Source organism: Chrysemys picta, chromosome 20 (genome assembly GCF_011386835.1).
Source record: "Chrysemys picta bellii isolate R12L10 chromosome 20, ASM1138683v2, whole genome shotgun sequence".
Lineage (NCBI taxonomy): Eukaryota > Metazoa > Chordata > Testudines > Emydidae > Chrysemys > Chrysemys picta.
Genome location: NC_088810.1, coordinates 22,479,139 through 22,504,306, shown reverse-complemented (window position 1 = coordinate 22,504,306; position 25,168 = coordinate 22,479,139). Strand labels below are relative to the sequence as shown.

Genomic DNA, 25,168 nt, shown 5'->3' with positions numbered 1-25,168 from the left:
AACAGTCACCACCCCTCTGCAGTTCTCAGCCTCCTCTACGAGCTGCCCCTTCTCCCCCTCTCAGGGTGTCACTTGGCGCCATTATTAATTAATTCTTATTATTATTCTTTATTTGTATTGCAACAACATCTAGGAACCCCCCAGTCACGGACCAGGATCCCACTGTGCTAGGTGCTGTACAAACACAACAAAAAGACCGCCGCTGCCTCGAGGGGCTGACATTCTAACCCCCGTCCCGGGACTCACCTATCTTCATCATCTTGCGGAGCTTCTCCAGGTTGCCCGTGATGAGGTACAGGAAGGAGAGCCTGTCGAAGTTCTTGGTGCGCTGGTAGCACATCTCCACGATCTGATGGTTTCCCTGCAGCAAGGCCACCTCCCCCAGCTTCTCCCAGCAATTCTTGTCATCCAGAGCCTTGGCTGCCTCCAGGGCGATCTAACAGAATGCGGCAGACACGGGCACAGATGTGAGAGCAGGGATGGAAGGATGGTCAGGCAGATGCTGGCCTGGGACTCTGGAGACCCGGGCTCAGCTCCCTGCTCCTCCTAAGATGTTCCGTGTGACCTTGGGCAAGTCTCTCTGTGCCTCAGTACCCATCTGTACAATGGGGATAACTGCACTGCCCTGCCTCACAAAGGTGTTATGAGGACACTTTAAAGACAGACTCTGTGAGACTCTCAGATACCTGTGACAGATAGTTGCTCCCTACAGCTCTGATCCAGCTGCATTATAAGGAAATAATGCAGACACATCTCTGTCCTGGCGCACTCCCCACATGTGGGCTTTACCATCACTCTCAACCACAGCTCCAAACAAGTTGCAATCTGATTTTGGTTCCTCTTCAGGCTCTCCATATGGTCTGTGCCTCCAATCGCACCCTGGTCTAGCTAAGTTCACTGCAGATCCACAGGCCCACCAAACCTTGTGCCCAAGAGCGGGGACCTTCAGTTAATTCACATTAAATGGATTTCTAACATTCCTCTTTAGTACAGAGGTGCAGCCTGGGGGAAACGACAGGGCCCATCACGCACTGCTCCCAAGCAACCTTCTGTTCAGATTAAGCTGGGCCAACGCTCGCAGGGAGCTGCAGACCCTGGGGGCTGAAATCCAAGTCTTCATGATGAGGGCCAACAGAGGCCTCAGTGTAGAATTTCAGAGGCTGTGCCTGGACTACCACACGTTATCCAGAATGCAGATGAGCCTTTCCCCGAGACCACACCATACAACCTGTCACCTGCACAGGCAGCATTACAGAGGGAGGTACCCGTGCAGATACCCCCTTCCCTGCCCCAGTGCAGGCTGGCCTCTCACCTCGATATTGCCGCACTCCAGTGCCAGGCTGAACCGGGTTTTCTCGTCCTTTACGAAATGCAGCGCCACCTCGGGGTAGCCCTTCTTCTGCAGGTAGGCGATGATGGACTGGCCCACCAGCTTGGCGTTCCTCACCATGTGCAACACCTAGAAGGGAGGCAGCCAGGCAGAGGAATTGAATGCCATGTGGCAGGCATTATCCTATGGCACCAGGTCGTGGAAAGATGCCAGGCCCTGGCCCCTCACCTCATCATACTTCCTGTTGATCAGCGCCAGCTTGAACTTGAACTCCGTGGGGTCGATGGTGAGGACTCTGGGTCGGCATTCCCTGTCTAGACAGTACACGTTGTTCCCCTTCACGCGGGTGACATAAATAGGCAGGTCCAGAGTACGGATGATTCCATGATCCCTAAACCAGGAGATGACGTATTTGTATGTTACATAGCGTGACCCATTCTAACATCACGGGTTAGAAGGGTCTCTCCGACCAGGTCCACTAACTTGGGAGAAGCTACAGACTCACATACCTCTGTATATGGCCTCGCCACTAGCGTGGGTTATAACAGCAAGCCCCAGTCTAGGGAACAGGCCTCCACAAGGCCGGTGTCAACAAGAAAGAAATGAAAAGGTACAGCTGCACTCAAAGGCTAGGCTGCAGGACTGCCTCACCCTACGGATCGCAGAACTGACTTTGAAGCCAGTGTTGGGAAGAGAAAATACAGAGCAAATTCCTGTTCAGCCTGAAAAGCTATTGAGGTTCTCCCAGGCTAGCAGTGAGTAGCCTTTATTTGATAGTTCTACCTGCTAGGATGGGAGCTGATATGATCAAGGCAACTTAATTTTGCACAGTGGCTTCAATAAACTCCACCCGCACGAAAACACAAGAGGGGAAGAGCGAGGAGAGGCTTTTAGCTGTGGTGTTGAGAGAGGGAGATGCACCCACCCTGGGGAGTTGCAGGGAAGAACAGAGAGGAGGATGTTGCTACAGAGGGAGGGTCCCCAGGGGGTTGTTCCTGACAGCAGGAGGTGCAGAGCAGAAGGCTCACATACCCAAACCCAGCAGCTGAGGCGCAGCCCAATATCGAACCAAGCCCAGCCACATTTGGCGAGGGGGCTGCGCCAAGAACAGAGAGTGATTTCAAGACACACCCCCTTGACTCTTGAGCCCTGCGAGTGACAGACTCACCCTGTGGTGACGGCGTATTTGATGTGGTTGCTGGTGGTGTAGATGAAGACACCGCTCTCATCCCAGGCGCCACTCTTGACGCGGATATTCTCATGGATGTTACACAGGGACTCCAGCTTCCTGTTGCAGATCATGATGGCTGGAGAGGAGGAGGAAGTCCAGAAAACCGTAAGGGTTACAGAATTCCTGCTGTGTCTGCCTCAGAGGGCTTGTCTAGACAGCAAATTACTGCACGGCAAAGCAGGGTGTGAATCTACAGCGCACCCGCTGGCCGTGCCCTAACCTCCTGCATGGGCCCTGCTACAGCGCACTAGGTCCCGGAGTGTGGCTTGTGTACTACAGAGCACACAGCTGAGAGCAGGCCGAGCTGCTGAAAACCCTCAATGGGTATAAGTAGGAAGAAGGTACCTTACCATGCTTAGCCAACAGAGCCACATGGGACATGTCAGCTGACCAGATGACATACTTCACCTTGGAGATCTTCACGGTAGCCTGGGTTCTGCAGGGGGAGACAGGATTACTATAAGGGCCTCTTTCAGGGAGACGGTCACCATATTCCTCACCAACTAAAAAAGAGTTTTGTGATCTCTACTGACTCCCACTCCCAAGAACTCTGGGGCTTGATTCTCAGATACCCTAAGGCCCCTTTACACCATTCTGGCACCGTAAAGTGGCATGAAAGTGAGCCTAAATGAAATGTACACTGCCAGACTAGTGTGAAGGGGCCTATCCTAGCCAGGAGAAGTCTCCCGAAAGGAACACAGGCTGAGATATGTAAAGTGACAACTTACTTTAAGCCCAAAATTCAGGTTTTATTTTCAGAGGCAGATTTTACAGACCACAGGAAAGAGTTTCCCTTGCAACTTTTGTTTCAATACCACTTGATGCAAGCCTTCTCGCCGTGCTAGAAACCCAGAGGCACCAGTCTTGGGGCAGCGTACGAGAACCAGGAAGTGAAACGAACCAGGCTAGTTTCAGTGCACAACATTGAGTGAAATGCAAAGTAAATCTATTTGTAAATGCTTCCGTATTATTAATCGGAGATTCTAAAGTCACTGGTAGCATACAAGGATGTTTAAAAGGTATAGTTTGTAGATCAGCAGGGCCCTTTAAAAGCTGAACCAGACGCAGCAGTACTGACAAATATACTATAGTGACCAATCCTGCACTGGATTAGGGATTTGGCCCGATGCATGATCAGTGCAAAGTGCTATCACATTCTGAGGTGGGAGCATTTCACACTCACGTTGAACTTGTGTAAATGATGACACAAGGCAACAGAGAGTCAGGGCCCTGACCTACACCAATGAGTCTTTCCTTTGCCAGTCTCTAGGATTCTGTAGTTGTAGTGATGGACAAGGGGGACCATGCCCATTTTCCCCTGCGAAAGACGACAATGCCTGCAGAATAAATGGCACCACGGCTACGTTTATACTTCGCTCCTCGTAACAGCTATTAGCTGGGATTTGGATCAATCGGACACAGCTTGCAGATGACGCTAGGTTTCGGAGCGTATTAATAGCCATGGCCTGTCCCAAAAGGCACACGTTGGCAGGATTTCAACATGAAATCTCTCCCAGCAGGTGGGACCTTACCGTTTCTGTTGCACATCAAAGAGGGTGATTGAGTCTGCATCCCTGAGTAACAGGTTCCCAGTGCCAGCATAGAAAATCTCATCACAGTTCGGGACCTGCACTTTCTTGGTAATCTCATTCTTCAAGTTCTTGATTAGGATCTGTCGTGCATGCAGAGAGGGGGAAATCAAGGAGAGAGTTAGATAGGAAGAACCAAAAGATTTCCCTTCCATAGTGAAAATCAAGTCTCAACACCAAATTGCTCTCTTCACTGTTTTAAAAGAGAATATTTGGGGAAGAGTTGTCGAGCACTTACAGCAGAAGTTGGGAAGAGGGCCGGGGGAGATTTCTCGTCCCCTAGTAAAAGCCAGGAGGGTCTGGAGTGGCAGCAGGGGAAGAAAGGGAGATCCTTCTTCCTTACAACAGCAAAGGGGTTTGTTTGTTGCATGGGGAAAGGAAGCGTTCAAATGTATGGACACTTAGTAGCTAGAGGCCCAATGAAAAATGGAGCCCACAAAGCATGCTCAATGGTCCATATGCTGGTAGGGATCCTACCCAACCTCTGCTCTGACAGGGTGGAGAGGAGCTGTTTTTTTCTGTTCTCACTGTGCCGTATCGGGGGAGGGAGAAAACACCACACCCTCCATATCTTTTTGACTAGTGAAGTTCAACCTTCTGGTAAGATTTCCAAGCACTGTGCGTGAGATGGGTGGAAAGATACAGTGGGGAAAAAGTAGAGAGCTCAGTGTAGGGAAAGAAACAGAACTAAGGGTTGGAGGAAGAGAGGAAGCAGTAGACACTGAAGAGGCCAATCCAAGGAAAGAAATCAGAGACTGAAGCCAGGAAGGAAGGAAGAACAAAACTAAGAGATGTAGCAAGCTTCCAACAGCTACTCACCAAAAGCAGCCTGACAATGATACAACTAAATACAACAGAAACTAAACAGTATACAACTATTTTATTTCAACTGCAAGAGGTGTGCGTGGCAGCATAAGTATTTTTCACCATGGCTAGCTGGTGTTGGTGAACATTAAAAAAAAAGAAAGCATGAAAACGGTTTTCATTAGTTTAAATTTCATTTCTATATTAAGCTTCCTTTTTACCTAACTTCAGAGCCAGATCTTCCCGACAGTGCCCCACCAATACACTTGAACCGACAACAATCCGATTAGCCGTTTCTGTGTCTCCCCCTCCGTGCGCACACACTTTCACATCACAAAACACAGTTAAAAAGACGACCCTGAGGAGCGTGGCCCTTACCGAATGCATGCGATCCAGGACTGCAAAGCGGTTGCGAGCTACCCACACAGCTGTCAGCCCAGAGGAACGCTTCCCTTCCGGGGCTGGGAAGAGCAAAACACAGGCAGCGAATAAAACCTCTGGCAGGCTCGTATGGCAACACATTAGTCAGTCTTGTCTGATTCCATCTTGGCTGGGTTGGATCAGCTGCTTCCCACTAACTCAAATTTAACCTGAGGCTATTCACGAGATTCATTTCCTCCCCCACCACCCTTTCAGATCTCAGCATGGCCAGCGCCAGCCCTTCTCTCTAGCCAAGGCGCAAGACGAGTGGCTGCCTGCACAGCCAACGCCACTGCCTGGCGGAGAAGCAGGCCATCCTGGGTGACAGCGCCGTCCATCAAACTAACGAGCAGAGCCTCACTGGCCAAACAAACTGAGAGCAGCGAGGGTCCCGGCTTCAATGTAAGCCCCCCTGCCGGGGCTACCCAGCATAACGAGCTGGAGGCGAACGAATGCACTTTCCCTAGCGTGCAGCTGCTCCCTTGGTTTTAAAATGCTCATATGAACACAGTGAAGTGTGTGTCACACGGGCAGGGAGAGAACTGTACCGCAGGACCCGTTGCAGATGTGGTGAAGGCTTCTGCAGCAGTAATACAGATGATGTGTGCTAAGGGGCAGGGGAATAGATAACCCTGGGAGAGACCTGCTGCAGTTACAGTAAAACAAAGTGATTGTCCCACTCTTTAGCTCCCGGACTCTTTCCTCGTCACCACCACCACTACTCATGATAGTTGTGTGTTAAAGGAGATGCGCTAAAGATATCGGAGATCCAGACAGTCACAAGCGTCAATGAGACCTTACCGATCATGCTTGAGACAGGTCAGTGCCCCAATGAGGGGGAAAGGGAATCAAGTCTCACGTACTCCACACTAAGTTCTTGTAGTTAGGAACACAAGGCTGGAGACCTGGATTCTATGTCCAGCTCAGACAGGGTCTTTCCTGTGTGAACGACGGTCATATGGCTTTCCCTGAGTTTACGCATCGTTAAAGCCAGATTATTACTGGCCTCTCTGATTGGTTCACATCCGAGGAACTTCCCTCATTAATGTTGATTGTACATAGATGCTCAGATAGAAGGTGCTTGAAACATTCCTATTACCCTACATATTTTCTTTACAATAGAAGGTTGTATATTGATCTCCTCAGTGGCTGTTCATTTTCTTCCTTGGCCCAAAAGCCCAGATTTATTGACTGGGCTTTTCTCCGGGGCTTTCCCAGGGGAGCAAGCTGAGGGTGCTAAGATCAATATTGATGGTGCAGTGCGGAGGTATCGCTGGGCAGGGGTTCCAGGACACAAGAGCAGTATGGTATGAAGGATATTTACCCCAGGATGGAATGTTACATTGCGTATACGTGCTTTGGGTTTTTTTAAAATCAAAGGCCAATTTTTCAAAAGCGATGAGGGAGTTTTTGGGTGCCCAAGTGGAGACACCTTTAAAAGGGCTTCGTTTTCAGAAAGCATTTGCCCTCTGAAAAATCAGGCTCTTTAAAGGGGTCTCAACATCACATGCCCAAACCCACTAGTCACTTTTGAAACTTTCAACCGAAATATGTGAAGTACCATCTGTATTGTTCAATATAGTTAATATATATTAAGGGACTAAAAAAGGCCCCTCTTTGCTTCCCATCTCTGAGATATACCAGCTGACTTTCCTGCCAGAGACAGTTCTCTCCATTAGACCTGCATAAACCAGTAAAGTTACTAATGAGTGAGCTGGATTCTAGTCTGCCTCATACATCACCCCCAACATTGCCAGCTAAGTACTCATCCTAGAATCTTTACTGCCGTGACGACAGAGGCAGGAAGAATCCAGCTGGAGTTTCAGATCCCAAGTGGAAGAAAAAAAATGAATCATGTTTTGACTTTTAAATTGAGCAAATCTGATCTGGAATTTGCAGAGCGAGAATATGAATATTGGGCCCCAGCAGTGTCACTTTTACAGCCGCTTCTCAGAGTATAAACCCACTTTGAACACAAAGTATCTGGGTGAAATCCATCTCCACTGACAAGGCAGGGAAGCTGCCTGCTGTGTCGAAAGGGAAAATGGAAAGGTCCTAATAATTGAATTATAAAATATATATTTGCAGCTGTAAAGTTTGGGATGAACATGAATTTTTCAAGTCAATGTACCACATGATCTAGCAAGCAGGAAGGCCTGCCAAATGACGCACGCTGCATGGGCTACAGGAAACGCAGGGAGAGAGTGCAACGAAGACTTGGAGAACAGAAGCTTTTTTACAATGGGACAGAGGAGGTGGGGGCAGGACTGAAGAAAGGGAGACTAACAAAGAAAAATGCAACACATTGAACACCTACCATCGGGGTTCTGGGAGTCTGCGTCCTTAGGGATGGTGTACAGGTCATAGGTGCTGTTCTCCAGGTTACTGGCTCTCTATAGAGGGAAAAAGAAATATACTCACATACAAATAAATATATATTATTTATATACACACGCCGTCTACTCACGCTTCCCTCTACAGAGAGAATTTAGTTGCAAATAATAGTGGGAAGAAGTCATCTCCCTTGAATGTTGTTCAGGACACCTGGATACCAAGATGATGGGCACCCTTTTGTGTTTATGGGAGATGGTGAGGAGATCCTTAGCTGGAAAACTCCACACAAACCGGTCTCCAGTCTGGCAGCACACCCTGCTCATGTTCCCAGTGATGGGACTGTTCTGTAAGACGGAGGCTAACTAGTGTTAGTTCTAACCAAACCCTGAAGACCTCATTCACCCCCCCGGCCTGTCCAGAGACGTTTCTCTTACACAGCGCAGAGCAAATGTGGGGCAGCTTCCCTTCCGGGACTGGCTTACCGTGCAGAGCAGGACAGCATTCTCAGCTGGGTTGTACGACATGTTGAACACTGGGAACTTGGAACCACTGAAGAAGAGACACAAAGAGAGGAGAAAGTGAACAACGGCTCACACCCCTGTAGGATGGTGCTTCATTTGCTGCTGATGTCCCAAAATGCATCTTCCTGGGATAGCACAGATGCCTGACGGGTCCAAGACAAGTCACTTCCTGCCCGTTTCCCAGCCCCCCAACACACATGGCACCGTTCTCAGTCCTTGGCCTCTGCAGACAACAGAGACAATTAGCATTAATGGTGACAGTGATTTACGTGAAGGACGCCCCATAAGGAACTCCACTGAGACCCACCACTCTCGTCACAGAGGTCACCGAACGGCCACTATCATTTTGGAACAGCCTAGAAGTCCAAGGCTCTATAGCCCGTTATCTACTCCCCAAGCTCTGTATCAAAGGTCACGTTTGCATTCGACTGAACAATCAGTTTGAAATCAACCTGAGGGGAAGGAGGAAGACAATGCAGCTTGTGTATCTGCAATGGATTAACTGGGAGCTCAGGGCAGCGGCGTTTATCCGAGTGCCAGGACTCTCCCAGCACACGGGCCCCCTCACCTTCTCAGCTGCATGACAGCAACGTCTTTGGAGCTGTTGAAATCGAGCTGGCGCAGGAAACGGTCCTTCACGTAATACAGCATGTTCCCGTGCACCGCATAGGCAGGCCGCTCACGCTCCAGCTTGAACACGATCATGCCGCCGTCGTGGCCTGGGAAAGGAAAGACAGGAGTCATCGCCGGCTGTCACGATTCAATCCAGACAGGGTAGGGGCTAGCTGCCTTTCCTTTCTGTCTCCAGAACAGAGGGGATACTCTGGATAGGGCCAGAGTATTCCCACGGGAATTCAGAGGGGCTGAACGCACACTCTGCACGACTGCATTCAACAGTCACTCGCCTTGATGGAAAGGGTGAATTCCATTCCCTACCCTATCAGCAGCTCCCCTATTTGAAGAAAGGGTCGGCCCCATCTTCCTTCCTTTAAATTAACCAGTCAAGTCAGGCCCCCGGCCTCCTCCCTGTGCACTATTCAGCACAGGGAATGCCTCCAACATGGGATCCCAGAGGGGTTTAGGTGACTTCATCTCCTGTGGCTATAAGAGTCAGGGCCTGGTAAGACTGGTGAATTTTATTTGTATTACAGTAGTCTCTTAGAGGGCTCAGTAAATAAGGGATCAGGGCCCCATTCCTCTAAGGGCTAAACACACTCAGAGTAAGAGACAAGCTCCACCCTGAGGAACTTCTAACTTGGTTTCTGACTAGAATCATATCCCCACTTACATCCATTCAGAATGTCGCTGCAAAGATCATTTCCCCGGCCCCTCGCTTTGACCCCGTCACCCCTCTCTCCACAGCCCTCTGCTGGCTCCCCCTTCTCTACTGCGAACATAAGCTACACGTCTTTGCTTTGGAGGCCCTTCATGGCCTATCCCCAATCTGACTCTCTCTCATATGCTATTGAAATGTTGACTCCTGCCTCCGATTAGCTCATGCTGCCAGCCTCTATCACCCACGTGTTAAGTTTTTAAACAGGCACCTTCGTGCTCTCTCTCTCGTGTCCACCCTCACGCTGGAGAGGAGCTCACTGTAAACACCTGCAAAACTCCGTCATTACTCCCCTTTACCTGACACCTATAAAAAACGTTGGTTAATCCGCTGGTTTCTGAGCCCACTGCCTGTCATGCCATCCAATATTATTTCCATGTACTCCCCCATCTGTCTGTACCCACTTGTCGACTCCTGCCTCACACTGGAAGCTCTTTGGGGCAGGGACTGTCTTTGCTCTGTGCACAGCACTTAGCACCCTGGGGTCCTGCTCCATGACTGGGGCACCTAGACACCATGGCAGTGGTTCTCAACTATTTAACATTGTGGGCCACATATGCAGCTCTCTCTGTGCTGTGTGAGCTGCATCCACACAATGTATATACTACCTGTATGGCTCGGAGGATGTCACATGGGCTGCAGCTGTATGCTGATTGGGCCACAGGTTGAGAACCACTGCACTATGGGAATATCAATCAGAAGCATTTTAGCCCCTCCTGTTCTCTCTAGGGTAAACCAGAACATATAAAAGAGCATCTAGTCCACGAACAGGGCTCTGATATGTGCCAACGGACCCCATAACCCCTTCCCCTCATCCCCACCTGCCAGAACCTGGAAGGATTCCTTTTACCTGCAGCAAAGAGGTTGAGGTTGGGGTGAGCAGCCAACACCCAAAAGCGATCGTGATCTCGGCGGAAGGTCTGGACACCCGTGCTGGGTGGGGGAAAACGAGAAACAAAATGAAGCAGAACCCTTGGAGTAAACACCAGTTTGTAAAATGAAGACTTGGAGCCTAAAGGTCCAGAATGTATGTGGCACTCCCTGGGGGAGCGTGAGCCTAGGCAGCCCTGTATTCACACCCTACACACTACAGCAGTAATATGTGTACAAACAATGCCTTGTGAGGTAGCATCTGAAACCTATTAACATGCTAGTCATTAATATTGCAAAATGCATGTGTTAACGGTACATGTGAAGTTATGAATTCCCTCTGGGTGATGTTACTAGAACATGTTTAAGACCAAGAGGCTAGCCCAGGGAAAAGTGGTAAACAGGTCGGTCCTAGACAAAGGAATGTGGGTTTACCTCACTTTACATATTAGCAATAAACAAAGCCATTGAGCTAAACCAGCAGGGGTTATTCTGAGTCTGAATTTGAGAGACAGAGAAGTAACATTGCTCCTGAATCCCAGAGAGAGACAGGGGACAATCCCCAGGACGCCTTCCTGACTTGCAAGACAAAGACATCCCTCAGGAGTAAAGGAACAGAAAAAACCCTCTATCTTTATCCTTCACCCTAAGGGACAAACAAACCAAGCGACTGTCTCTCTGTGATGGGTTCTGGTCACGCCGGACAGTAAAAAGCTGAAAAGACAATTGGAGGTGAGAGAAACCATCCTGTACAAAGACTGTATCTTGCTACGTTAAAGTTTTAATCTTTTAGATGAACGTTTTCACTTTTACTTGCTTGTAAGCATCTCTGCCTTTATCCCTTTCACTTGGCATCACTTAATCCATGTTCTTCTGGTAATGAACTTGCTTTAGTTTCACTATAAGCCAGCTCAGTGCAGTGTTTGAAGGGAAAGGTATATTTCATCCAGTTCAATTAATAAGATGTAATGTACTCACTCTTTAACAGAGCAGCAAACTTAATCTCTTCTGTGATTATTCAGTGACAGGTGCCGTGAACTGCAGAGAAACATCTCTGAAGAGCTCGGAGGCTGGAATTCACGGATTGTTACCTGCTAAGCAAGGTTTGGGCCGGGAGAGCCTTGAGTTTGCTGGTGAGGAAGACAGACTGGTGTGGCAGGGACCTGACGTAGTCTAATCTCTAGCAAAGCTACCTGTCTGCCTCAGCAAGAGGGAACAATGGTGCTCAGCTCTGGGTGTCCCCAGCAATGTTACAGGGAGGCAGTAGCGTCCAGTAGTTGGAGCAGGAGACTAAGTGTTGGGACTTCTGAGTTCTAGGCCTTGCTCAGGAAGGGAGGATGTTCTAGGGATTATACTGGGGAGTGGGGAATCAGGACTGGCAGGTTCCATTCTCACCTCTACCACTGACGCACTGGGTACATGAGACATAGACATGGGGCCTGATTCTCATTTACACTAAAGCCTCTTTAGGGTGTTTGAGCGGAGTCAAGGTTTCAGGGTAAACGAGCCAAGTCAAGGACCGACTTTTGTCCAAGTGATTATTAAGATTCACTGACCACAGATATAGCACCCCAAGAAGGCCACTCCGGTTTTAGAGGTACGTCTGCTTCCAACAGCAGTCCCTATTTTAAACACAGGGAATATCGCTTCGTTGGTAACAGCTCTAAAACCAGAATTAACTTTTTAAGTGTGCCCATTGTGCATATAAACCCGCGGCTTTGGCCCACTCGGTCTCTCTCTCTCTCAAGAGAGTGATACTCATCTAAATATGAAACCAATAAATACATGGTCTACATTCAAATCGTTTCCGTCAGAGAGGTCGCTAATCAAGCTGGCTCCTCTCACGACTGTTTCCAATCAGTTACAACCCTAGCTTTCCTCCTGATACTTAATAGCGGCCTCACAGTTCTTTGCAAACCACAGCAACTGATGTTTAAAGACTGCATTTGGTTTCGGGGGTTTTACTACAAAACGAGGACACTTCACAGGCCCGTTAGAAGCCTGGCCGGTGGCAGAGCACTCACCGCTTAGACATATCCCAGACACGGATGCTCTTATCTTCTGAATTGCTGAGGATTAGCTCCTGCCGTGGGTGAAAGACAGCACAGGAGACATTGTTGTAGTGTCCGCGGCAGGTGTCCACCTCCCAGGCCTTTGATTCTAACCAGCAGTGGAAGAAAATGAGACAGAATTAAAAGCTCGTGTTGTTCCTGGGCTATGAGCAGTGATCTCAAATGGACACCAGGCTGCTGGGTTCCATATCCTTCTCTGACTTATGCCTTTTCTCCAGCCCCATCCCTCTACCGTAGCTTCTGACCTGTACTGCAACTGAAGCAGCACAACTGACCGATACGTAAACTAAAACACCCAAAAGTTGCTAAACTTTAGTTACATCCGAATCTCTCAGATAGGAAAAATCAGCTGAGGCAACTCTGCTGACAGTCCCTAGATGTGGGCATGCGAGTGCTCCCTTCTTGAAGAAGGACCTTGGGCAATGGAATGAGATTCCTTTATTGGTCCCTCAGGCTGAGTTTGACAGACCTCAGGGCACAAAGCTAGGCTCATCTCTTCGCTTGAGGGCAGATGAGTTACAGGGAAGCCTTGTAAGGGTTGGATGGAGAGTTGGGCTTTCCCCAAGCTGTTCCTCCAGTGCAGATGCCAGTGCTCTCTTTGGGCCTGTTTCAAGCACTTTTCAAGCGTACACATTCAGGTTCACATCACAGGCACGTTTATAAATAAACCCGGCTCCCACCGCACTCTCCCCAGCCTGTTCCCTTTCTCCTCTCCCAAAGAGGTTCCTTTTGGGGCTGCTTCTTACCATTCATCCTCCAGATCTTCACCTGCCGATCATCAGCCCCAGACACGATGAGAGGCATGGTGGGGTGGAAGGCAGCCCAGTTCACCCCACGATCGTGTCCCTGTGGGATGGGAGAAAGGGGGTCTCACACCAAGCCTGGGGCTCCAAGGGGTCAGCACACAGAGATGGAGCAGCCAGAAAAACTGCTCCAGCAAATAGGATACAAGCTGCAGACTTCAGAATGACTCGTGAGGGTCTGCAGCTAGCTCCTGTGGTCTTCATTCTGGTGGACTGAACTTCATGGATGTGCCATGATGCTCCTATGAGATGCTCACAGACCAAGACTGCATCTGTACTAGTAAACTCTGCAGATAGACTTCCCCACCCGTGCCAGCAATGGTGGAAGCGGAAGATAACACACTGGTAAAGCCACCTGAGTCCTATCTACCCTTGAGGGGTAGTGAGATGACAGAGAGGAAGAGACACACAAGCACCAAACACACCACCACCACTCCTATCGCTTCCCCCAATGGGGCTGCAACGGTGATCAATTACGGCAACATCTGCTAGGACAGATGTGGCCCAGTCGCAACAATGGAATCTCATTATCCCATCTTCATGCAACTCGACTGGCTTCCTATTCCATTCAGAATTGCTCTCCTTGGTAAAAACCCGCAATGGATCTGATAACATCGTCGCCATTTGTACCGCAGAAGAGTCTGGGGTCCCCAGTCATGGAGGACCATTGACTCTACCTTTTAGATTTTAAGTTCTTTAGAATAAGGCATTCCTTATCCCCAAAGGAACACATGAATTCATAGGGCCGTATCAAGTCTCTTGGCTTCCTTCTCCCTCTGTTTCTCAAACCTGTTATAGGATCATTTGTACAACAGGGGCTATCTTAAATAGAGCTGCATGAGCTATACACACACACACACACACACAGTACCTCAAGAACATGTTTCACCACCGCATCTGTCGTCCCGAACAAATCCACCCCAGTAATTCCCCTGACGTCCGACTCCACAGCTCCAGGAGACAGATTCTTCTTCCTTAGGCCTTTGAGAGGGAAGGAGAAGCAGGAGTGGAGGAAGCAAACACGAGGTTACCAGACAGTGTACTAACTCAGAGACATGTAAGTCAGCTCCCTCCTGCGCCGTTCACAGGTGGAGAGAAGGAGGAATTTTGAAAAAGAGGAAAGGTGAGAGAAATATCAAGGATTCCCTTCCTCCTTCCCCAAAAGAACAAGACCAGGTGCACAAAGCTCAAACTTGGCAATAAAATGCTCCCAACAAACAGCCATTTCTCAGCTCCCTGGGATTGATAAGCAGAGCTGCTGCATTGGAGGGACACTGTCACGCTGATTCCTTTCTCTCTCAATACAGTATTTAATTCCCAGTTTGAGCTTGCACCTTTAGGGGGCTCTCATCTATGCCAGTTTCATAGGTGCTCTCGCTGTCAGTTGTTGCTGGTTTACTTGGACCATTTGTGTGGACACCTGAGTCAGTTTCAACTGATATATGGAAACTACGGCCTCTTGAGTAGTCTTTATGGTGACATGGGGATCTGCAAATTCTCCAAGGCACCAGGGATTGGGGAGAAATACAGCTCATCTGGAGGACATAGGTAAAGAGGGATAGCTTGATATTCTAAGGAAGTGGTGACAACCCACAACTCTAACAAGTCTTCAGTGGAAGTTCGGTATCTCCAAACATCAGGTCAGAATGCTTTGGCAACTTCTCCGAGTGCTGTTACTCAACACACTCCAATAAATTCAGTCCCAATATTCGATCAACCCCACCTTAAAATGGGGACATTCTGATGAGGGAATATCCCCTAGATTCTAGATAGCTTTAAAATAATCCACCACGACATGCTAAACCCAGGCTGACAGAACCTTCAACTTGTGGGGGTTGCAGATAGGACGCTGTCTGGGAAGGGGCTACGCTGTGGAATTTGTTTCTGCCAGAGACCAGGCTGAGATACTTTAAGGGCATGACTCAAAGTTGAACTCGCCTGGTAAATTTTTGTGAAAGAACCAAACAGACATGGCCCCAGCAGTACACTCTCAGAAACAGAGTGGACTTTAGACTGGTTCCTGTAATTGGCCTTAGTCTGAGGGTTGGGAATGGGGTGTATAACTTTCCTCCAGTTCCTGAAGGGAATCAGTGTATTTCTAAATCTTTGCAGTGACAATTATAGGGACTGGCACCTTAGAAACAACCACCTGTATATATAAAACTCACAGGACTCTGTGCTGTGCAGTGGCATAACCACACCACTTTCCATTTATACAGTCTGCCAAATAAAACAGAACCACATTAGCTGCTCCTTCACCAGAAATTGAAATACTCGCCCCGGGGAGAAATTGGAATATGCATTGCCATATGAAAGCCTCAGCTTAGGAGAAAAAAGGCTTGAGGTTTTTAAATAAAGGAGTTACAAACAAAACTTTATAACAGACTTTTAAACAAAAAATACTTGACTGTGGGAGCCAGGACCTGAAACTGACTAGGAACAAAGTGAAACTGACCGAGTTGGCAGTGTCATTGGCCAAGGTGGGTGAAGTGCAAGAGAGGATCCGACAACATTGGGTTTGACAAGTCTTTTTTTTTTTTTTTTTTTAATTCTCACTTTTGATCTTCTCAGGTGTTAGTAACATAGGGGAGATTTAAGATAAGGGGATCTTAACAGTGCCCCTTTGACAAGATCTGTAAGGTTTGTCTAATGAGAGTGACATGTTAAACAGTGAATCACGAGTCGGTGTGAATGTTACACACATTGAATCTCAGATGCACACACAGATGGTCCAAATGACAACAGGGAGCCAGACCCAGAGAAGGAGGGTGACAGATGCATAATTCAGAGAAACGGTGGAAAGTGGAAACAGAGGAATCTTAGAAGAACAGATACTTGAGCCTTCGACGGGCCAGTGGAACGGACTGAAACGACAGGTGAAAAATGTCTGGGCTGACTGCACAAATCCAGAGGGAAGGCAGGACACTTGCAGAATGGACCAGCTCCCTGTGCTGCTCTGGGGAGGGGGCGACGGAGAGACGAGGGGCTGGGAGCAGCGTGATAGAGATTAGACATTCCGAGGACAGCTGTTACGGAAGAGCGTGGGGAAGGAGCCTGCGCTCAGCAAGCCCAAGAGCATTCAAATAAAAGAGCAGATGTTAGGAGGTGTCACTGGCAGTTCAGGAACGAGATCTAGAGATCCTGACAGCTTGTGGGAGAAGGGGGAAGGAAGAGGAAGTTCCTGCAGCATCAGGAGGTTTCTAGGATCCCCTTTCCAGAATGCAATGGCCAGAGCCACACAGAGGCATTGTAGCCAGCTGGAAGCTCAAACTATGGACCGTGTTAGCTGCAAGGGCCCGGGGCACCTAGGCTGCGATCTCCTCCTCTCCCAATCAAGGCTGCACATCAAGGGGCTGCCACCTACCCAAGGGAGAAACCAAGGAAGAGTTCTTGGGTTTTGACCAACCTCTTCATTCGGGTCTCATGAGCCTTCCGCCCCTTATAAACCATCAGCACTCACAGCATTAGCCCTGTGGTTGAGATAGTGCAGTACTGGGGGTGATGGGACGGTGTCTGTCAGCTGTCACTACACACTCACTAGTCTGCCCCACAGCGCCCCCTTCTGGGACTCTTAGCGTCACCTCTGATGTTCCCAGCCCCCAACAACCTGTGTTCCAGATCTCCTCAATGGCAGGATGCTGGATTACCAGCCAAACCGCTCAGGCTCTCTCCCTGCTTGGAAACTAATCACCCAGCGCTACTGAACAAAGCCCTGAAAGCACAAGAAGATTCCAGGGAAGCGACAGACATTAGCTCTTGAGATGGGAAAGACAGGTTAAAGAGAAGCTGTTTTATTTTACAGGACAAAAATAAAGCACCCTCCCGTGCAGGTTAATGAGAAGACTCTTCCATCAGGGTTAATGGTAACAGGGAGGCAGAACAGACAGGAGGTTATTTTGTAAACTCTGGGGTCAATGTTAGTGTCACGAGCAAGAGACGTCACTCCACAGCACATGGCAATTGTGTTATGATGTCACAGCTTTTCATGCATTTTGATACAGCAACTAGAGCCAGCTAACGCTGGCTACATTGGCACTCGCTCTCAGGAGATCAGCAGAACAAGGACCCTTCGGTTTTTAACTTTTCAATCTGTGTTGGAGAAAGATGCTAAATTGACAGCCATGGAGACAGAAGGCCTCTATCCACACAATAAATACATCATGGGTAACAAGAAGCAATGCTTCCCCCACACTGCCCTGGGGTGAGAGAGTTCAGTCTCCATGGCCTCTCTCCTGAGACTGCTAAGAAGGGTGAAAACTGTGCAGTGATTAGGTCTCTGGACAATTTGCCACTAGGAGAGAAAACAAGACCAACCAACTCATTTCACTTAAATCATCAAACAACTAACATCCCTAGAGGTGCTGAGAACCTGGCGTTGCAGGTACTCAGCATCACTCAGGATTGGTTTTTAAGACACTATCAACCCAGGCTGGACCCTTAATTTGTAAGATGCACGTGCATCTCCACAACTGACAGCAGCCTGAATGCAACAAAGGCTTTTGTGCTAGAGCCAAGCTACCAAGGACAGAACTCAGATTAGGGGTGACCTTGCAAAAATCCCACCCACCCTCAGTTTGTTCTCCCACTAGCATTTTAGCCCGGTGATGTTTAAATGTAGTGGCAACTGAATCAATAATTCAGCATCTATAGCAGAATCTCTACAACCCCCTCATCACAGATCAGCTGGAAAAAACTGTACCCGCTCCAAATCCATTTGGCTATAGGAACTCTGCTGAGAGCGCGTGTGGGTTGAATGCAGCAGTGAGGTTACAGGCAGAATGGATGTTAAGCTCCCCGTGCTGGCAATAGAGAGGAGAGGCAGGTTTTAAATATTCGAAAAGCCTGTCCCCTGCTCCTATTGTTGACACAGCTGGTCATGTCTGAGCGTGTACTACAAAACAGAGCAACTCACCCAGTCAAAACTGCAATGGTGAAAGTGGCAGGTGGGGTACAGGGCCACAACTCGAGTTCTAGAACATCTTACAATGCAGTAACACTGCTGGTGCTGTTCCTGGACCAGACCCTCCCTTCGTCACTTATCTGCCTCTCTAGCATTCGCTTCAACTTCTGTATGTAGCGTAGCCTTTCCTTAGGGGACTGTGAGGTGTTTTACGGTCATTAATTAACCCTCCCAATACCCCCTGCAGGACAGGTATAATTGTAGGTGCAGATCACGGTGTGTCAGCAGCAGAATCAGGGATAGTAACCAGAAGTCTTGACTTCCAGTTCCCTACTCTTGTCTCTAGACCACACTCCATCTTTGTGACAGGGACATCGGTGGACTAGCAGCCACGGTACTTAATGATCTCTTCTTCCATTTGCTGTTTAACAACAGCTGGGACAGCAAAAAATCAGCTGTGCTTCTTAGTCAACACAGACGCCTTTTCAGGGCTGTCCGAGAGAGAATGATTCGCCACTTTATCTCCGGGACATTGCTGACTCTGAGAACAATGGTTCCCAAGGGATGAAAGTGTCCCATAGAACCCTGTCACTGAGCGTGCAGCTTCTCTTTCCTGATGACAAAGGCAAAGCCGATCTAGTGACAGTGCTGTGTCCCTTCCTCGGTAGCAGTACTCATCTCCCGCACGGCCTAGAGAATCCGACTGGGACATCCAAGAGAGACGGAGGGCTATAAATCACCATCAGTGGAGACAACTGTTGAGCTCTGATGGCTTTTCTTTGTGGGTGGCTCAGACTAACCAGCTGCCTTTTTTCCTCCCCGGATCTAAACTGGCTAGTTCTTTCCCCACTTTGCTTTCAGCGACTGCAGTTTTGAACTGGGCTTCGTTGCTGGATACCCCCTCGACTTGGGCAGCTCACCAGAAATATCCCAAACGCGCACAGTCTGATCCAAGCTGGCCGACACCACCAGGTCCTCGGACGGATGGAACTGGGAGCACATCACATAGTGATTGTGTCCTGTCAGCACGCTGCAAGAAAGAGGAGAGAAGACACCATTTCAATCAAGGAGGCAGCAATGCACAGTCTGATGTGTACCAACATTTCAAAGCTGAATCTAGTAGGGAAGTTGGGGAGGTTGGTAGGGAGAAAAACCGTGAGAGGAGCATACTGGGGAGTATGGAGAAGGAAGGCAACTCAGCGGGGCAGAGAGGGAGGAATAAATAGGAAACATCACTTCATAGAGGGGCATACAAGGGATAATCTACACTGATGCCAATAACTATCAACACCAATACACAGTTACTAAAAAACCTGGGAAATTCCCACACAAAAATCTTTTGAAGATAGTTTAGTTTGCCAGATTGCACAGCCCACCAACGTGAACCAACAAAAGGAAGAAAATGAGCAGCGAAGCCATTTCAAAAACCCTCCTCAAATCCTTTTGTCAAACTCATCCCTTCCACTACACACAGCCCACATACCTCCGACACAAAACCCGGTATAATGCAATTTATGAAAGCCACACCAACCCTACATTCATTCTTGGAACACATAAGCAGTAAGCACAACCGACGTTCAAAGGTGCCTGTTGGTTATTCGAGACGAAGGTAGTGAAAAGGAGGCGTCTCTTAAGAGAAACTCTTGAGTGGAGTTTTCATGGGATACTGAAGGACTTAACTGTTTATCTCAGTTTTTGCATGTGTGGCGCCGCAATCTAGCACTTTTAACTCTAAACTAACTTTTGTTTACGTGGGAATGCTACTTAAAAATAGCCCAGCTCCTGAAATGAGGCAGATAAAGAGGGAACAGAGACACCTAAGCTTTTTAAAAAAAGCACTTTAAACACCATTTGCTAGAGATCTCTCTAAGGAAGGAATGGTGGAAAACTCTCTTGCTAGGGTTATTTCACAATTGACAACTACAGTGGAGGACATAACTCCGTGCTGGCAAGAAGAATGAACTAGATGGGACTTCAGAAGTTATTCCTACCTCATTTCTAGAGCCAGTTTAATAAAAAAGAATATTTTTTTTCTAAAATTTTTGGGAAAAGAATTTTTATTTTTTTTCTTTGAAATTTCAACAAAATGTTTTATTGAAAGACAGAGTTCAGAATATTTTGACCCTCTGTTCATTTCTAAGATTCAAGAAGACTTGTGTCTCCCCAGTTGTTATTTCTATAGCACCAGTTGTTTTTACCAAACACAGGTTCTGGACTGCCAGTTCCAAACCCGGATCGTCTGATCATCAGAAGCACTCAGGATCCAGGGGTATTCCTAAAAAAACATTTAATAATTAATATCTGAAACAACAGTCTCCACCCTCACGTTTCCCTCCAAATGGTTTGCAACACAGCCGGAGATAACTATAGGATTTCTAGTTCATTGGGTCAGATGTCCCAGGCAAGAATTACAGCTCTACTCTAGAATCATTTCCCACATAAGAAAAAAGGAGAAAGTGATGGTAAAACTGATCCTATATAGAGCACTCGATACAGCACTGATTATTTCAGCAAGTGTCCTGCAGGGCTCTGCCACACCTCGCTTTGCCCACATACAGAGCTTCAGCATAGATGGGCAACAGAGGGGATTACCAGGGACAAGATCATAACCCATCACTCTCAGAGGAGAAAGGAAACTGCCTTCAAAGGCTTTTTTCCTGAGAGTGTCAAGATGTGTACTAGCATCTTCCTCACCAGAGGCCTGAGGTGTGGTTGTGCATGTTGCTGCTGCTCTTATTCTAATTGTTCTGGGTAAGTATCACTTGGACGATTTCAGACAGCAAGAGCGAGAAGTTAGCCAGCACAAAGAACGAGGCGCATATCCCCATCTGTGCTCCAAATGCCAATGGAGGGAGAAAAGAAGCTTCCAGTGAGCTCTACAATTGGAGGTACCAACTGTCCCCAGGAATGATCTTTGGGGCAGAAATCAGGCGTTCCTATGTTTGTATGGCACCCAGCCCATTTTGTGCACTGTATGTCTGCAGGAAAGAGTCCTGCTCAGGGAAGCCACAGAGATTCCTACAAAGCAATGCAGTGAGGTGCATATCAGTGAAGTTACACAGCGGGTGAGACTCACGTGGTGGAAGAAGGTGGTGCGAATGTAATCCAGGTGCCCGAGCAGCGTGAAAAGACAGCGGCGCAGCTTGTAATTCCAGACCTGTATGAGACAGAAAGCCAGTGAGAGGGACCTGCCAAACTCTGCCCAGCTCTCTTCTGCCATCTCATTTAGCACATGAGGCTTTTACTCATCCCCAAGCTAGTCTCTCCCATTTTACATTACAGTTCTGGGTGAAGCCAGCAACAGATTCAACAGAAATTGTCAGGCTGCATTTAATTACTCCGACCGCCCTCAGAAAGAGCAAAATCCTGAATTCTACACTTCCCTTTTTCCTCTCTATCTGCTCACCGTTTCTTCACCCTCCACAGAAAACTAAATTAACACACATTCCTTACACATCTTTGTCAAATTCCCCATCTTCCTTTGCCCACCATCACTTTTTGAGGGGATGGAAGGTGGAAGGAAGAGTTGATCTACCTTTATTTTGTAGTCATCACCTCCAGAGACAAAGAGTGGCTGCTGTTTGTGGAAATCAATCCCTCGGACTGGTCCTGCAGGGGGAAGAAGCAGGTGAAACACAGGGAGACAGCTAATATCTGTATATGGAGCCAAACTGACAGCCAGAACAGGCCGTTCCATTCAGAGCAGAACAATTCTATCACGTCAAACTCCATTTTAATCTGATAAATTGTCTCAACGTGATACTCCGAGGTCAAATACAACTTTCTGAGACAGCCTTCCCCCCCAGGCCAATGCAAAGAAGTTCTCTTCTGTGTGGTTATAGAGCTACAGCACCATAACATCCAACACCTTTTACACAATAACGAAGTTAGCGTCATAACAGCGCTGTGAAGTATTTTCCCTATTTTACAGCTGGAAAAGCACGTTCAAGAAGTAAGCAGTTTGCTCATGATCACACATGGAGTCGGTGACACCATTAGGACCTGAAGCCAGACCTCCTGCAGCTTAATCCAGTGCTTCAACCAAAAGCCCATCCTTCCTCCTCTCAAGGATGCGCCATTTTCTGCAACAAGCAGGGCTTTGGAGCTGTGCTCCGGCTCCACTCCAGCTCCAGGCAAAAACCTGCAGCTCCACTGCTCCAGAGTTGCTCTGCGCTCCAGGCTCCGCTCCAAAGCCCTGGCAACAAGCCTTCTGCATTCGATTCTTTCAGACTCCAAACTTACTCACCATCATGCTCATCAAATTTGTCAATAAGGGTGCACATCCGGTAATCCCACAGCTGGATCACTCCATTGTGCAAACTCGTTAGGATCCAGGGTCGCTTCGGGTGAAAGCTGAGCCCTAAGGACAGAGACGCAGAGAAGCATAGTGGTCAAGTTTTCAGTTACATTCAATCTCTGACGACACGGAGGAAGTGAACGAGGTCAGCATTTCCCAAAAAGAAGGCCTTTTTAAGGTGCCGGAAGTTGGATACCCAAAACTACTAGGAGTCGTCCTGTGGCACTGTCATGGAGTGTGGGGGAGTCAGGGCCCTGCACCCCTCCCTTCCTGAGATTCACCATGACTCTCAGCCAGCCAGTAAAACAGAAGGTTTATTAGATGACAGAAACACAGTCCCAAGCAGAGCGTGTAGGTACAACCAGAACCCCTCAATCAAGTCCTTCTGGGGGGTTTAGGGAGCTTAGACCCCAGCTTGGGGTTCCCTGCGTTGCACCACCCAGCCCAAACCCAAAACTCCTCCTGCAGCTCCTCTCTTCCCCCTCCCCCCAGCTCCTCCTCTCCTTTGTTCAGTCTCCCGGGCAGAAGGTGTTATTTCTCCCAACCCCCCTCCTGGCTCAGGTAGCTTTCTTCAAGGGAAGTCCCCCATCCCCAATGCAACTTCCCTGCAACATTCCCAGGTCAAATCTGCCCCGCTCCCTACTGTGTCACAGGCACCTTAAAGACTAACAGATTTATTTGGGCATAAGCTTTCGTGGGTAAAAACCCCACTTCTTCAGTTGCATCTGAAGTCTTTAAGGTGCCACCGGACTCCTCGTTGTTCTTGTGGATACAGACTAACACAGCGACCCCCTGATACTTGGCACCATACAAGGCACGAAACTACTAGCCACTTTCCAAAACCTTAGCCAAAGTCCCCAAGGGCAGTGCACCCTGCTTTACACTCAGACACAATGAACGGCTTTTTAAAAAAATGTTTGGTAGCGTCTAAACGCGGATTAATAAACTAACAACAGCAGGACGACTTTTTTTATTTGACCATCAGCTGCGGGGTGTGTGTGTGTGTGTGTGTGTGTGTGGGGGGGGGGGGGGGGGAGATTATAATGAACACTTTATGACCACAGCCATAAATGCCGGGACGGCAATAGGAGCATCTCTAGCAAACTCGCAGAATAACTAGGCCGGCATTTAAAGGGGGGCTCTGCCCAACGCAATACGGGGGGGGGGTATTTACTTGGGGGCCCAATGTCTACAGCCCCATAGCCCCGGTTTAGATACTGGGTCAGGCGGAGGGTGAAGTGCCAGGGGTGAGCCCGGGGCGGGAGGGCAGATGAGGGGTTTGGGGGGGGCAAAGGCTGCGGCAGGAATGGAGATGGGGGGGCGGGGGGGTCAAGCCTGGACCGTGGGGGGGGACAGATGGGGGAGGGGCGGTGAGAGCGGATCTGGGGGGGCTGTAGGAGTCAATCCTGGACCGTGGGGGAGGTCAGATGGGGGAGGGGCGGTGAAAGCGGATCTGGGGGGGCGGGGGGTCAAGCCTGGACCGTGGGGGAGGTCAGATGGGGGAGGGGCGGTGAAAGCGGATCTGGGGGGGTCACGGTACCTTTCACCCGGGCCGACTTGGTCTCGAACTTAGTCAGCATCGCGCTCCCGGCTCCGACCCTCAGCCCCGAGCCTCCACGTCGGCCCCGGAACCGCCACGCCCCCACTTCCGCTTCCGCCCCCACCCGCCCGGGACCATAGAGCGGGAGGCCTCCGCAGGCCAGAGAGGCGCTTCCGGCTGCGCGCGCGCAGGCGCAGAGGGACCGGGCCCGCCCCCCGCCCCAGCGGGCCCCGAGGAGGAAGCGGAAGCCGCGGAGAAGATGGCGGCCGGGGCCGGCTGGAGAATGGGAGCCGGGGAGCGAGGCGGCCGGGGGGGGCGGGGAGCGGAGACCCTGTTCCGGGGGCTCCTCTTCTGCGTGCTGGGCTGCGGTGAGACTCGCTCCCCGGAGGGCAGGAGGCGGGGCGGAGGGGCCCCTCCCCCTGGGGCTATGCGGGGGCGGCCCTCCCCCTGGGGCTATGGGGGTCCCTCCTCCTGGGGCTGTGGGGGGGCGGTCCCTCCCCTTGGGGCGGTGGGGGTCCCTCCCCCTGGGGCTGTGGGGGGGGCGGGGGCGGTCCCTCCCCCTGGGGCTGTGGGGGGGGGCGGCGGTGGGGGTCCCTCCTCCTGGGGCTATGGGGGGCGGCCCCTCCCCCTGGGGCTATGGGGGGGGCGGCGGTGGGGGTCCTTTCCCCTGGGGCTATGGGGGGGGAGGCGGTGGGGGGTCCCTCCCCCTGGGGCTATGGGGGGGGCGGCGGTGGGGGTCCTTTCCCCTGGGGCTATGGGGGGGGAGGCGGTGGGGGTCCTTTCCCCTGGGGCTATGGGGGGGGCGGCGGTGGGGGTCCCTCCCCCTGGGGCTTATGGGGGGGCGGTCCCTCCCCCTGGGGCTGTGGGGGGGCGGCGGTGGGAGTCCCTCCCCCTGGGGCTATGCGGGGGCGGCCCCTCCCCCTGGGGCTATGCGGGGGCGGCCCCTCCCCCTGGGGCTATGCGGGGGCGGCGGTGGGGGTCCCTCCCCCTGGGGCTATGGGGGCGGCGGTGGGGGTCCCTCCCCTGGGGCTATGGGGGGGCGGCCCCTCCCCCTGGGGCTATGGGGGGGCGGCCGTGGGGTCCTTTCCCATGGGGCTATGGGGGGGGGCGGCCCCTCCCCCTGG

The 25,168-nt window shown here is 50.0% G+C and overlaps 1 protein-coding gene across 1 annotated transcript in view; it reads right to left on the bottom strand.

The window, feature by feature from the left end:
* The window catches only part of COPA (COPI coat complex subunit alpha), a 33,926-nt gene extending 9,715 nt beyond the window's left edge, over window positions 1-24,211 (bottom strand). Inside the window, exons 1-20 of the mRNA XM_065574334.1 lie at window positions 24,045-24,211; window positions 22,454-22,567; window positions 21,743-21,816; window positions 21,284-21,364; window positions 20,406-20,482; window positions 19,128-19,237; window positions 14,179-14,288; window positions 13,251-13,350; window positions 12,457-12,592; window positions 10,413-10,495; window positions 8,798-8,948; window positions 8,191-8,257; window positions 7,692-7,767; window positions 5,333-5,415; window positions 4,094-4,233; window positions 2,912-2,997; window positions 2,499-2,637; window positions 1,559-1,721; window positions 1,313-1,459; window positions 247-436 (exon numbers count right to left, since the gene is read on the bottom strand). Of these exons, the coding sequence (XP_065430406.1) occupies window positions 247-436; window positions 1,313-1,459; window positions 1,559-1,721; window positions 2,499-2,637; window positions 2,912-2,997; window positions 4,094-4,233; window positions 5,333-5,415; window positions 7,692-7,767; window positions 8,191-8,257; window positions 8,798-8,948; window positions 10,413-10,495; window positions 12,457-12,592; window positions 13,251-13,350; window positions 14,179-14,288; window positions 19,128-19,237; window positions 20,406-20,482; window positions 21,284-21,364; window positions 21,743-21,816; window positions 22,454-22,567; window positions 24,045-24,084 (2,167 nt within the window). The 5' untranslated portion in view covers window positions 24,085-24,211. The remainder of the gene's footprint in view (window positions 1-246; window positions 437-1,312; window positions 1,460-1,558; window positions 1,722-2,498; window positions 2,638-2,911; window positions 2,998-4,093; window positions 4,234-5,332; window positions 5,416-7,691; window positions 7,768-8,190; window positions 8,258-8,797; window positions 8,949-10,412; window positions 10,496-12,456; window positions 12,593-13,250; window positions 13,351-14,178; window positions 14,289-19,127; window positions 19,238-20,405; window positions 20,483-21,283; window positions 21,365-21,742; window positions 21,817-22,453; window positions 22,568-24,044) is intronic.
* Between the last annotated feature and the right edge of the window lie 957 nt (window positions 24,212-25,168).